The 14,474-nt window shown below is 43.2% G+C and overlaps 1 protein-coding gene across 5 annotated transcripts in view; it reads right to left on the bottom strand.

The window, feature by feature from the left end:
• Positions 1–247: 247 nt before the first annotated feature.
• LOC121286849 (dedicator of cytokinesis protein 7-like) overlaps positions 248–14,474 on the bottom strand; it is a 203,439-nt gene continuing 189,212 nt past the window's right edge. For 4 of the 5 annotated variants that reach the window (XM_041203978.1, XM_041203980.1, XM_041203979.1 and 1 more), the window contains exons 44-46: positions 6,536–6,679; positions 5,210–5,316; positions 248–2,585 (exon numbers count right to left, since the gene is read on the bottom strand). In XM_041203978.1, the coding sequence (XP_041059912.1) occupies positions 2,411–2,585; positions 5,210–5,316; positions 6,536–6,679 (426 nt within the window). In that variant the 3' untranslated portion in view covers positions 248–2,410. The remainder of the gene's footprint in view (positions 2,586–5,209; positions 5,317–6,535; positions 6,680–14,474) is intronic. The other variant, XM_041203983.1, reaches the window with a different exon arrangement.

Genomic DNA, 14,474 nt, shown 5'->3' with positions numbered 1-14,474 from the left:
CTGAAAATGATTGGGCCTAGGATACAAAGAGCTTTTTTTATTCTTTCATGGGACATGGGCAACACCGGCTAGGCCAGCATCTTTATTGCCCATCTCTAACTGCCCTTGAGAAAGTGGTGGTGAGTTGCCTCTTGAACTGCTGCAGTCCTGCAGCTGTCCTGGGACTGAGATGACTGGGCTCCAATAACCACAACTATCTTCTTTTATGCTAGGTATGATTCCAACCAGTGGAGTTTCCCTCTGATTCCCATTGACTTCAATTTTACCAGGGCTTCCTGATGCCACACTCGGTCAAATTCTGCCTTGATGTCAAGAGCAGCCATTCTCACTTCTGAAATAAGCTCTTTTGTCCATGTTTGGACAAGGCTGCAACGAAGTCTGGTCCTTGCGGAACCCAAACTGAGCATCAATGAACAGGTGATTGCTAAGTACTGCTTGATAGGACTGTCAAGGATACATTCCATCACTTTGCTGATGATTGAGAGTAGAGTAATGGAGCAGTATTTGGTCAGATTGGATTTGTCCTGCTTTTTGTTGTTTGAGGGAGTTTGCGAAGTGTATATTAGCTGCCATGTTTCCTACATTATAACAGTAACTACAATTTTTTTTAAAAAGTACTTTATTGGCTGTGAAGCACTTTGAGATGTCCAATGATTTTGAAAAGTGCTACATAAATTGAAGTCTTTCTTTCTATCCCATTTGGCAAGGTGATAATGCGAAACATGATGGATGGACTTCACAAGATCTGTGCGATGATCTTTCCTACTAAACACTCTATTGACAGGTAGATTGATGAGGAAGTGTTCAGGTAGGATTTTCCATCATGTTGGTTCTCTCACCCCTGCCATAGGCCCTAACTGGTAGCAAAGACCTCCAGAACTTGGCCAGCTTGGTCAATAGTGTTGCTACCAACCCACTCTTAAAGTTCCCCACCTTCAGTGCCTTTTCTAAGTGGTGTTCAACATGGAGGATCACCGAGGGAGGGAGGAAAGTAATGGTAGGAGGTTTCCTGGCCTGTGTTTGACCTGATGCCATGAGACGTCACGGGGTCCAGTGTCAATATTGAGAACTCAGAGGCCCACATGTTCCTGACTGTACACCACTGTGCCATCACTTCTAGTGGCTCTGTGCTGCCAGTGGGGCAGGGATGGTGACGTCTTGGGTGTTGACTGAAAGGTATGATTTGGTATGACTATGCCAGGCTGTTGCTTGATAGACAGTGGGGCAGCTTCCTCAATCTTGGCACAAATCCCCAGGTGTTAGGGGAACTCTGCAAGGTGAGCTGAACTGCCTTTATCACGTCCAAATTTGGAACCTAGGTTGATGCTGGATTGTCTGTCTGGTTTTATCCTTAGTATACTTTTGACTTGGTATAACTGAGTGGCTTACTGTGCCATTTCAGAGTCCTATTAAATTTGTATCTGCACAATAATGCTCTCTCAATGTTATCCTCTCCCTGTAATGGTTATCATTGACATGAAGCAGTTAAGAATCAACCACATTGCTTGTGCATCTGGGGTCACACATAGGCCAGACAGGTAAAGGAGGGAGATTTTCTTCCCCAAAGGGCATTGGTGAAGCAGGTGGGTTTTTATGACAAGCCAGCAGTTTCATGGTCCATACTTGCTTTTTGATCCAACATTTATTAAACTGATTGAGTTTAAATTCCCAACTGCTAGGATTTGAACGCATGCCTGAAGATCAACAGTGCAGTAATCTCTGGATTACTAGTCCAGTAACATAACCAGCCATACCCAGGGACAAGTCTAATTGATGGCAAATGCCATTCAAAAGCCTGTTAGAGCAGTTTTCGCCCCAAGGAAGCATTGGAATTTAACTTGTTACATCAAGCAGGGCCTATAGGGGGCAGAGCAAACACACAGTTTCCTTGGTCAGTTAACAATATGCCCAGACACAAATATTACCACAACCTACAATAAATGCAGTGCATCTCTAATACTGCATGGTCCGCGTGTGTCTGGACTAGTAAGTCCATTTAATAGGGTTTAAGCAATCAGTTATCAGCAGATAAATGGTGTTTCTGGAGGGCTGAAAGAGAAGATGCGATGTGGAGATCAGCTGCCAAAAGCAACTTTGATTTGAAGAATTCAAATTGTTGTTTTAGCGTGTAACTGAGCTGAGAAGCATGCAGCCCAGGGAGAGACATAAATAGCAAAGAACATCAGGGAGCAAAACTAAATCCTTCCAAATATTTTAACAAAATGTAAATGTCAAGGTTCAGGTATCGAGTGCAGTGAAGTGACTTTTGACTGAACCAGATGTATACATTCGTTTTCCATTCTTACATCACAGGTAGTTTGTGAATAGTTATCTAAACAGTAATATCATTCTAACAGGAGTGTCACTCCATTCAGTGATAGGGTCCTTGGAATGCTTTTCAAAGTATATATCACACCACCTGAGGTGACTGCAAGCAGGTTGTGACATAAAGTTGTGGGATCCTGCGCTTAATAAATGGTTGCAGGTTGTGCTCAAGAGCTTCATAGTTCCGCTCGAGTTCGCGCTGATACTCAAGCTGCTCAGACGTGATCAGGCTTTTGTTTTTCTTCAAGGCATCTTCACACCTGTGATAGTCAGAAGAGAAAGGTAACTGTAATATAGGTCAGTCACAGGCCAGGCATCTACAATATTACAGTCAAGACATATACAAGTTCCTATACATGTTCTATCCTGAACATGTATACATGTTCCTACAAGCAGCAATGAGATGAATGATCAATGAGACTACCAAAACTGTTGGCCGAGAGCGAAATGGACTCTCCTTATGCAAATACAGATTTAAAAAATAAAATCCTGCAGGTGCTGGAAATCTGATACAGATTTGGAAGTGTACACAGTAGGTCAGAAATCAGCCCCTTTTGGAGGGAGTGAAAACCAGTTTCACATCCTTCTTCAGAACCAAGAGATAATTGTTGGACACACATGGTATCAGAAAATGGATGGTGGGGACAGAGAAAGCACAAGAATGAGTGGTGGAGTATTTGCTGGAAAATGAAACTGATCATTTCAGTCGAGTAACAGCAGCATTGAAGAAAGGCCAAACCTGAATTTATATGGCACCTTTCATGACCTTAGAATTTTCTGAAGTACTTACAACCAATGAAGTACATTTAATAGGAACATGAAATATTTACAGCACAGAAGGAGGCCATTGCTGTGCCAGGTGTACTTTTTTTTATTCATTCATGGGATATGGGCTTTGCTGGCTGGGCCAGCATTTATTGCCCATCCCTAATTGCCCTCGAGAAGGCGGTTGTGAGCTACATTCTTGAACCGCTGCAGTCCACGTTGTGTAGGCACACCCACAGTGCTGTGCAGTGCCTAGCTCGATACCAGGTGGTCATCCAGTTCCATTCCTTTTAGACTTTTTAGCAGTTTGATACAACTGAGTGGCTTGCTAGACCATTTCAGAGCCCATTGCTGAGAGTCTGGAGTCATACGTAGGCAAGACCAGGTATGGACGGCCAATTTCCTTCTCTAAAATGACATTAGTGAACTAGATGGCTTTTTTACAAAATGGCTTCATGGTCATCGTTAGACTTAATTCCAGACTTTTTTTTAAATCGAATTCAAATTCTACCATCTGCCGTGGTGGGATTCAAACCCAGTTCCCCAGAGCATTACCTTAGATCTCTGAATTACTAGTCCAGTGACAATACCACTATGCCATCGTCTCCCCAAAAGAGATACCCAACCTAATCCCACTATCCAGGTCTTGCTTGATACTCCTATTGGTTATAGCATTTCAAGTGCATAGCCAAGTATTTTTTTTTAAATACAAAGAGGATTTCTGCCTATACCACCCTTTCAAGCAGCAAGTTCCAGACCCCCACCAACATCTGGGTGAAAAAGTTACTCCTCAACTCCCCTCTAGCCTGGCTGCCAATGCCAGTTACTTTAAATCTACATTCCCAGCTTTTGACTTCTCTTCTAAGGGAAATAGAACTTTCCTATCCACTCTATCCAGACCCCTCACAATTTTATACATCTCAGTTAAATCTCCCCTCAGCCTCCTCTGTTCCAAAGAAAACAACTCCAGACTATCCAATTTCTCCTCATGACTAAAATTTCTCCATTCCTGCCAGCATCCATGAAAGTGTTTTGAGGTATAGTCAATGTTGTAATGTAGGGAATTGTAGTAGCTAATTTTTAAACTGATGAGAAAAATAACCAGATAACACCACTTTACGAGGGGGGATCCCCTGCTGTTTTTCAAATGGTGCCATGGACTCTTTTTTGTCCAACTGGTGATGCTTTGAATTGGTTTGGAAATTCTTATCTTTGTTTTCAAATCTCACTATTGTCTCACCCCTCCCTTACACGTGAAACCTCCTCCAGCCCTCTGACATCACTGCACTCCTCCAATTCTGACCTCTTGACCATCCCCAACTTCCATCGCTCCACCATTGCTGCCTGTGCATTCAGCTCCAAGGGCTGAAGCTATGGAATTCCCTTCTGAAATCTTGTTGCCTTTCTACTTTTCACTCCTCACTTAAGGTGTGCCTGAAAACCTACCTCACTGACCAAGTTTTAGTCACCTGTCCTAATGTCCCTTTACGTAGCTTCTGTGAAGTACCTTGAAATTTTTTATGATCCTAAAGGCACCGTATAAATGGAAGTTTTTGTTGCTGGGTTTAACATTTCACCTGAAAATGGCTCCTCCAACAGTACAGCGCCCCCTCAGCCTAATTAATGTGATCAAGACTCCACATCGGGCCTTAAACCCACAATCTTCTGGCTCAAAGATGAGAGCACTGCCCATTGGGCCAAAGCTAACAATGAAAGCCCATTAGAGAAACAAAGGAAAGGTGAATATCTGAGGGACACGGAGGCCTAGGTAAAATGGGTGCAATGGAAAATCTGGATCCCAGATTTGAGATTAAAGCTGAAGGTACTGAAAAAATACAGCAAATTCCTTAGCACCATTCATTCTGACCCTGGATATCCTCAGCCCTTCTGGGAAAGGGAGGTATCTGAGGCTGACCAGTGAAAAAGCAAGGTTTGGTAGACAAACGTGATGTTTCATTCTGGGTATAATGTATATAAAGTTATCCAAGTTCCATGAGGAACTAGTGGTGTTCCAGTAGCTGTGTCTGAGTCACAGTTCTATAAACCAGAAAGTGTTGCTCAAACACTGGATGTGGAGCTGACGTCATTAACCATCAGCTGGATGGAAGGGGTTCTTTACCTTTTCAGAAAGTCCTTGAAGCAGATTCGGAGTTTGTTGTGGTGTCGGAAAAGTTTTGGATCATCAGGAATTTCAGACAAAAATACTTGAGCTACCTCTAGAGGACCCTGCAACAAAAGTCCACAAAACATTGGCTTTTAGCACCTGCTTTACCCATGTCCATCCACAGTACTGCTGTGTGTGTTATACCCGTGTCCATCCACAGTACTAATGTGTTATACCCGAGTCCATCCACAGAACTGCTCTGTGTGTTATACCCATGTCCATCCATCAGCCTGTTCTGTGTGTTATACCCTGGTCCATCAATTTCCTGCTGTGTGTGTGTAATATCTTGGTCCAAGCATGGTACGGCTCTGTGTTATACCTTGGTCTATTCATAGTATTGCTGTGTATGTTATACCCTGTTCCAGCCCACACTGTATGATGCCTTTTCGCCTGTGCGGGAGGGGGACAAGGGCAAGCAGGGAACTTCGCACTTGCGTGCAAGTGAGCACTTGAAAATCTCCGAGGCACAGACCATTTGTCTTCTCAATTTCCCACTGAACTTGTATGTTAGCTTTTTTGATTCATGCACAAGGACCCCCAAATCCTCTGTGCTGCAGCTTTCTCCATTTTAATAACATTCAGCTCCTCTATGCTCTGTGCCAAAGTACATAACCTCACATTTTCCCACGTTGTATTCCATCTTCCAAGCTTTTTCCTACGCACTTAACCTGTCTTTTTCCCTCTGCAGACTCCTTGTGTCATCCTCACCACTTGCCTTCCCACCTATTTTTGTGTCATCCGCAAACTTGGAGATAGTATAATCACTTCTCTCATCTAAGTCATTAATATATATTCTAAATAATTGCGGCCCCAACACTGATCCCTGTGGCACTCCACTAGTTACAGGTTGCCACCCTGAAAATGCCCCCTTTATCCCAACTCTCTGTCTTCTATTAGTTAGAAGGTGTTAATATATTCGTAGATAGGATCCAAAACAATTGCTTTTATTAGTCAGCCCAAAGCCTGCAACAGTGATAGATACCAGGTTTTGGATGCCCAACCCTGCCCCCCACAACCCTCCTTAGCACCCCCCTTCGCTCCACCCAGCTCCCCCTCCCCACTTCTCTCACCCCGCCCCCCCTCCACTCCCCCCAACCACATCCCCCACTCCTTTAGCAACCCCCCTCCCCTCCCCCCAGGATCCTGGAGTTTAACAAAGCTTCCATGGTCTCACTCCCTTCAAACTCACCATTAGAGCAAACACAGCTGTACATATTCTTTGTATTTATGGTAGAGGGTTGTCTCTATTCCCATGACCTCTGCCCTGATCAATGCACAAACCTGATTGACGGTGGTGCCCACAGAACCCTGCAGCACCATCTGCAGCATCTTCATGTTGGGTGGGTTTTCACTTGTTGCTTGTGCCAGCTCATGTGTCTTCTTTTGCAAGTCCTCAATCACAGCTTCAATCGGTCTCAGGTTAATCTACAAAATATGGATTATTAGCTGGAATTGAATGAGTATGGGAGAGAGAAGGAGAGGGAGAGTGTGTATATAAGTGTGTGTATGTGTATATATGTGTATACGTATGTGTGTGTGTTCTGGGAAACTTGTAGTAAAATCACCTGGACAAATTCCAAAGAGTTGTGTGTGTAAGTATATCACCAACCCCACATTCTCAACCCCACTGTGTGGGAGATCAGGTGACTCCAGCAGCTCTATGCCCTACCCGTTTCTACACAACAGTGGAAGCTGATGAGCCCAAACTCTCACTGGGCTCAAATCCTATGAGTCAGTGAACAGGGTGGTCCAGGCTGAGAGAGTAGGGGGAAGCTCAACAGTCATGGTAAACTGAGCCATATCAGTTAGTTAAACTTCAGCAGGACTCCGGGGGCGGGCAATGTTGGACATCCGGGATCTGGTATCCATCACTGTTACATACTTTGGACTGACTAATAAAAGCAATCATTTTGGATCCTATCTATGAATATATTAACATCTTCTACTCGTACATATCTCCTGCCTAAAGCCTTACATCCTGTTTTTGCCATACTTCTGTGCTAAATGTTTTCACTAACAATTCCAATGTCCACATTTATAATAACTACTTATGTAAACACGTCACACTGTAAATGCACCTCCCTAGCACTGCAGTCTTGCGTCTCATAGCTTCCTTTGCTCCAAACAACTTTACTCCCAGATTGCTGCAAGCTTTGCTACTGAACTGTAAATAATTGAAAATTGCCAAGTACTCCCTCAATGCTAGGAGTGTCATCCTAGACTCGAAGTCTCACATGAACCAGAAAACCAAGCCAGTTGAGGAAAAACTGAGAAATGGGAACAGTAAAAGGGACAATCCAAAATAATGGATTTAAGTAGTTTCAACAACTTAAATGAATATTAACAGATTCAGTGGAACTTGCTGTTTTCAATGTTGTGTTATATTTCCAGTCCAGACGTGGTCTGCACTAAGATTCAGAGTTTGAAGGTTAGCTTCTCACCCGAGGGACAGATTATCAAATCCAAGGTATCAGATTACCACTACCCACGGCAGCACAGGTACAGCAGACTGCTTCATTTCACTTGCATTATATTTTTCTCCTTTTGTCAGATAATTAGCAGCTAATCTACTTTCATACATGTGGTTCATATTGAGTCTCCGTGTCATCCCCGCCTCACTTTCATTGTGCAACTTTTACTTTTTAACATGACTGCACCCTCTCCTGTTCCCTATTTAGTTCTCTCCACACACCATGTTTATCGCTGGGCAATGATTCACTGGCACCTAGCGAAGAGCTCTTCCGGGTGGCCTGGCCAATACTTATCCCTCAACCAACTGGTCATCATCACTTTGCAGTGAGGAGAGGAAAGGGAAGTGGTCCAGCCTGGTTGCAGTGGGGAGAGGAAAGGGAAGGGGTCCAGCTTGGGTTTACAGTGACATGCAGTTTAATGCTTCTGCTCCTCCTGGCTTCAAAAAAACAAAATGATCGAAAGGCCTCCCTACTTTTTGGGGCCTGCTGGTTAGGCTGCTGTAGACCTGAAACAACGCGTACACACAGGCTCCACCTATTTAACAACAAATTTTGTATCACGCTCTTGCAGGTGCCGTTAGGAGCCTGATTGGCACACATGCAATATCTAATATCTTTTTTGAGGCAGGGCCCTGGACATGTAGAAGTTGCCAACTTTCCATTTGGCAGCTGCTGCAATATCAAGGCAGACCACAACCTGATATTCACCACCAAAATGTTGGTGCCCCACTGTCCAAAATCTGGTGGAAACCAGCTCAATTCCCATCCCCCCATTCCGGCCTCTTTAAAAGAAGCTAAGTTTGTTCTATTTACTATTCCTCCAGCAACCCATGTTGGCATAGACGAATTGCTTTTAGTAACAATAATCATCTCCTAATATGGTCAACGTTTGCCTCAATTGATGATTGCCAGAATAGCTGTGTAGCTCAGGGGAACAAACTGTACCAATTGGATTGTGAGTGAAAGATGCCTCTAGCTGAGTCTGGAAAAAGGGAGCCGGGCTGAGTAATGCTTCAGTGATAGCATCTCTTTAACTGTAAAGCATTAGGATTACGCAATCAACATGATTCTAGGAACAGGCTGCACTGTCCACTCCCACTCTTGCTCATTCTGATGGCACAAAAATAATTTCAAACTTCCCTTTCCAGGGTCTTTCAGACTCAATCACCAGTGAAGATGATTGCGGACTGTGTCATGCACATTCTGACCAGTTCTATCTTTATATATCAATCAGGTCTTAAAACGGGCTTAGAACCTTGATTTGAATATTAAAAGGGTCACACTGCCTGTAGAGGCAGATGCTTCAGCCCCCATGATGAATTTAGCAAAGGACTGTTTGTTGGTGTTAACCGAGGGGGAAATCTACTGACCCCCATCCCCAATGCTGAGGCCATTACCAATTTTAGCAAGTAAATATTGGCGTCATATGGCATAGATGGATTTTCAGAAGGGATTCGATAATGGGTCTCAGAAGAGGTTTGTTATAAAAAAATTCAGGGGTCTGCTCGAAGAGGAAATGTAGCAGCATGGATGGGAAGTTGGTTGAAGGATAGGAAACAGAATTAGGGCGAATGGGTGCTGCTCGCATTGGAGGAATGTCCAAACTGTCGCCCCCAGGTCCACTTTTGTTCCCTGGGTCATTCGGACTTGAAGGTGGGAAACACAGTACTGAAACTTGATGAGAAGATGAAAGTAGGAGGGCTGATAATTAGTGAGGAGGACTGTAAAAGACTGAAGAAAAACATAAGATAGCCTTGTGGAATGACCACGCAGTGACAAATGGGGTAATTGCGAAACAATGTGCTTTGGGAGGGAAATTATGAATTGGGATTTTACACTCAGAGGGGACAATTTTTTCCCCATCGGGCAGGCTGGGACAGAGCTGCCTCAGGGTGATTAAGAAAAGTCATAAAAATGTGAAAAATAAAAGAAATGATTCAGACATGTCCCCTTGTGACATTGTCACATGAGCTGGGACATGTTTATGAACGTACATGAAACATTTTACTAAATTAATAAACCCTTCATGAACCCTCATCCCGCCCGTGGATGCGGTTTCATGAAAAATGTGAAGGCCACCTGGGCTCTTCGTCTGCCCGCCAACCTTAAGGTTGGACAGGCAGCTGCAACAAGTACCTCAGTTAGTTTAATAGTGGCCTTAATAGGCTTTTGACAGTTCAGCAGACGAGCAGCCGACTCGGGTGCGCGCCCACCGAACTGAAGATCGGAATGACGTGCAGTGACATCAGGACGCACACTTGACATCGCCGTGCATCAGTGTGCGGGGCCAGCCCCTGCACACAAACAGAAGATTCAGGCCAATGTGAAGATACTGCAGGGTGTGAATGAACAGAGATATGGAGAGGTTGAAATACATAATACAATGGAAGTACAAACAACTAATAAAATCATTTAAAAAAAACCAACAGCATTTTGGGTTTACCAATACGAAAGCAAAATACTACAGATGCTGGAAATCTTAAATAAAACCAGAAAGTGCTGGAAATACTCAGATGGTCTGGCAGCATTTGTTAAGAGTGAAACAGAGGTAATGACCTTTCATCTGATGCTTCCAGATCTGCTGCGTGTTTCCCATAGTTTGTGTTGTATAAAGGGTGAAGAGTAAAGAGGTAATGATGAATTTGCACAAGGTATTCGACCGTGTACAGACTGGGATGTCCCATTTTAGAAAAGGCATTAACGTCACAGAGAACAGATAGCAGAGTTCACCAAGGTGATGCCAGAAATGGACAGCTATGGCAATCAGGACAGACTTGAGACAATGGCATTATTCCACAGGAATAGAGAAGATTAAGATTTAAGAGAGGATTATATAATTCTGAAGGGTTTTTTTCAGAATAGGGAAAGAAACATTTCTTTTATAAGAACAAAATATTGCAGATACTAGAAATTTGAAATAAAAGCAAAAAGAAAATGCTTGAAATGCTCATCAGTTCAGGCAGTGTCTGTGGAGAGAAACAGAATTGATGTTTCAGGTCACAGCGACTTTTCATCAGACCACATCTTATAATAATTGGGAAGTCAATGATGAATGGTTATTAACTTAAAATTGTAAAAGGAATGGGGACAGAAGTTAAACAAACAGTGCTTTGCCACATGATGTAATTGAGGTAATTGCATCTTTTAAGGAAAATGCCATGAGGAGAGAACAGGATAGCAGAATTAGGTTTTCAATATTCAAGTGTTGAACCAGCACAAGGCCTCCTACTCTCTGAAATAGGTTTCACAATTAAAATTCCTAAACTTAAACAGTTTTCCAACAGCACCTATATACAGTAATACTGCACTTCAAGCAGTTTCATATACTGGCGGCTTGGTTGCTGGTTGCTTGGCCTTTCCTATCTAGACAGGTAGTTTTACTCTGCTACTTGCTTCAAACTGGTTTATTAACACTATATATAAGATGTGTTCCAGAGTAGATGTGTCTCTCATGAGTACAGTCTATGTCTAATACATGACTGATGTCACTGTTACATCACGGTTTGCATCACTTATTACCATAATTATTCTATTAACCCATTACACTACAGCTCATTCCAAGTATAATGTCAACTTAATAATTATGTTAAACTATGTACATTGCTTTTCTGTAACTCCCTTTTACTGCTACAGAATCTACCCAAATCCTACTCCTCCCTATCCCTACCACCATTCCCACCCCCCAGTCACTGTTATGAGGGATTCAATCACCCACAGTGTTCATGGCTTTCTGAGAAGGTATCTTGGAGACGTGCAGGCCTTGCTCCCTCCCTTGGAGGACATTGTCATCAGCAAAATGGAAGAGCAGCTTTGTAGGACTGCTGGTAATCAGTATGTAGACTTCAGGGCTGCTGAACAGTATGAACGGTGGTACCTTTTCAAAGAGAAACTGATCCAAGAGAGAAGACTGAAGAACATCAACACCTGGACTCTCTTGAGCTAGAAAAGAAGAAATTAGGACTCGCCCAGGAATCCTCCGCTGCCCCCACCTCCCCCTGCAAACACCGGGGGACCTGAGAAGATGAAGGATCTTCAGTTTCAATGAAGACTTTCACAGCCACATCATTGACTGCTTCAATGAGGATGGAAAATGTTTCGAAGATCTGGGATTCTAATGAATCTGGACTACGAGGAGAAGAATGATGACATTCCAGTAGGCATTGCAGGAAACAAAGAGATGATTTATGATGACATTTTGGAAAGGATGTTCACTTTCTGTAGGCTGGGTAATATTGCCATACTTTCCTCTGTGTGAGACTACTCCACCATGGGCAATGGGAAGAATTTTTTAGGATGAGAAGATATGACAACACCACGTTCTACAATGTGATGTATCTCTAAGACAATATGAAGATGGATTTCCTGTATGAGATTCTGAAGCTGCAGAAGCTCGAAAGAGTCGACTTTGACTTCTGTGCTGAAGGACAGCTTTAGCGGGAGGAGGATTTTCAGCTGAGACTGAAGTGTGAGCGTCAACTTACTTTCACCCAAGGTAACAGGCTGTACCAACTCTCCTGTAGATTCGAATAGCGTGCCAACCTCTAGGACATTGTCTTCCAATGGATCACGCGGTGCTACATCAGCTTCTTTCTCATTACATTCTTCTGGAAAGAGCCAACCCAGGTCCAAAAGGTCTTCTTTCAGAAGGTCACTCACTGCCGCAGTGCCTTCTGTGTCCGCATTCTCTGGGCCAACTTTGGAAAGAACGGAGGGATTCACAATCTCAATCTCCGCCCAGGGTCTAGTGGGTGGTGTCTGCGAGATGGAGCGTGAATCACTGCTCAGTGAATGAACCTCGCAAGATTGAAAATCCACTGGTTCTATATATAACTTCGGAAATTCTTCCAAAAAAGGCATCGAGTTGCAAGTCAGCACCTGTTTTTTCCAGAATACCTAGTAGTATACCAACATCCCCACTCTACAAGGATATGCATTGATTGTGAACAACATAGAGGGAATCATTGATCTGTTGCTCCTTGTAGTGACAAGTGGTAATTAGCCGACCATTTGATGGAAGGCTTGTGCCACCTGGACCTTGCAATTTAATATCTGAAGGATGGAGGGGCATTGACTGAAGCTAGTACTGTAATACCAGCTTGTGTCAATTTTAAAGTTGGTGTCAAAGCCTTTAACTTCCACTGTAACTGACCAATAGTCCTGATTAAGACCACTTCCCCTAGAAACTCAGTAATTTGAAATTATTTCCAATTTCTTGGATGATGTATATTTCATATATATTCTCGTCTTCTTCTATTAAAATTGTTGGACTTACAGAAGTGCTTGAAATGTCCAGCCTTCCTGCACTGGAAACACTCCGCTCTTTCTGTTGGGCAACCTTAGCACCTGTGTTGTTTCATTGCACTGCAGCATAAGTATCTCAAGATAGCAGCTGTGGCTATTTCCGCTCTTTCACCCATTTTGGTGGGCTTTTGAATGGGTGGGGCTGTCGGCCTTGGGCCTACCCAGTTAATGGAGTCATCTAAAGCCTCAGAGTTGCGATAGATTTTCGCCAGGTTTATCTCGGAGTTCAGCCTGCCCTGCGTATTGAACTGTTTGATCCAGAGTGAGGTTGACCTTCATATGTAAAAAGAAATCCGAGAGCTTTTCATCACGGGCACCGATGACAATGCAGTTGTGAGTACATTCATCTTTCGAAGATGATATAGATTAGTAAGAAATAATTTGATTGATTCCCCTGGTCTTTGGGATCTTTGATTAAAGCACACTCACTCAATTACGAGGTTTCATTTCAGGCTAAAATACGTGTTGAAGACATTAAGGATGTTGTCAATGGAGGTCTCTTCCACCCCTTGTCTCAAGACGACATTGCCGACAACTAGTCCTACAGCATAAAGGAATGAACAGACCTGGTGCTTCTGCTTTTTAGCATGAAGGCACAATGCTGTCTGATATTGGAGGAAGTGTTTCTAACTCCCATTTTTGACCTCCCTGTGGGCCCTTGAGGCTTTTGAACAGGCAGGGTAGGAGCAGTAGCTGCTTACCAGGTACTGAGATCATTACTGCTTTTCAGTTTGCCTTGTTCTTAGGTAGGTTTGTAGATTCTTCCTTCTACCAGGTTTTCTTGCATTTTCTTGCCATGGTATCCTATCAATGGCACCAACCCTTCAATAGATTGATGCCACCACTGCTCTTGCCATGTTTCATATACTGGTGGTTTGGTTGCTGGTTGCATGGTCTACCTTATCTAGAGAGATAGTAGTCTTACTCTGGTACTTGCTTCAAACTGATTTATTACCACTATATATGATAGATTACAGAGTAGATATGTCTCTCATGAGAGCAGACTGTTCCATCCTCTCTCCTGAGTGTCTAGCACATGGCTGCTGATGTCACTGTTAACTCATGATTTACATCATTCATTACCATAACTATCATAACTATTCTATTAACCCATTACACTACACAATCTTCTTCCCTTCAGTTGGATTCTTGTTTCAAAGGGTATTTTGCTGCTGCTGTCACACTTTTTGTTGCTGTTGTTAGACAATGAAAGGCTGGAAGCTTCTCAAAGCTATACTGCATCTATCAACTGCGCCTGTTTATCCAGTAAATGGTATTGGTGAGCTGATTTATGACAAGCTATGCATATCCTATTGAATAGACATTTGTATTTGGAGGTTCTGGACGAGGAAGGACAGTGGACACATGCCAGGCAGATGCTTTGACACCTTAAATACTTAGTTTTGAATTACTTCAGTAATGAGCCACCACAGACACAATGGACTGAA

This window comes from Carcharodon carcharias, chromosome 14 (genome assembly GCF_017639515.1).
Source record: "Carcharodon carcharias isolate sCarCar2 chromosome 14, sCarCar2.pri, whole genome shotgun sequence".
In the NCBI taxonomy this organism is placed as follows: Eukaryota; Metazoa; Chordata; class Chondrichthyes; order Lamniformes; family Lamnidae; genus Carcharodon; species Carcharodon carcharias.
The sequence above is the reverse complement of the archived record's forward strand: the minus strand, read 5'-3'. Positions and strand labels throughout refer to the sequence as shown.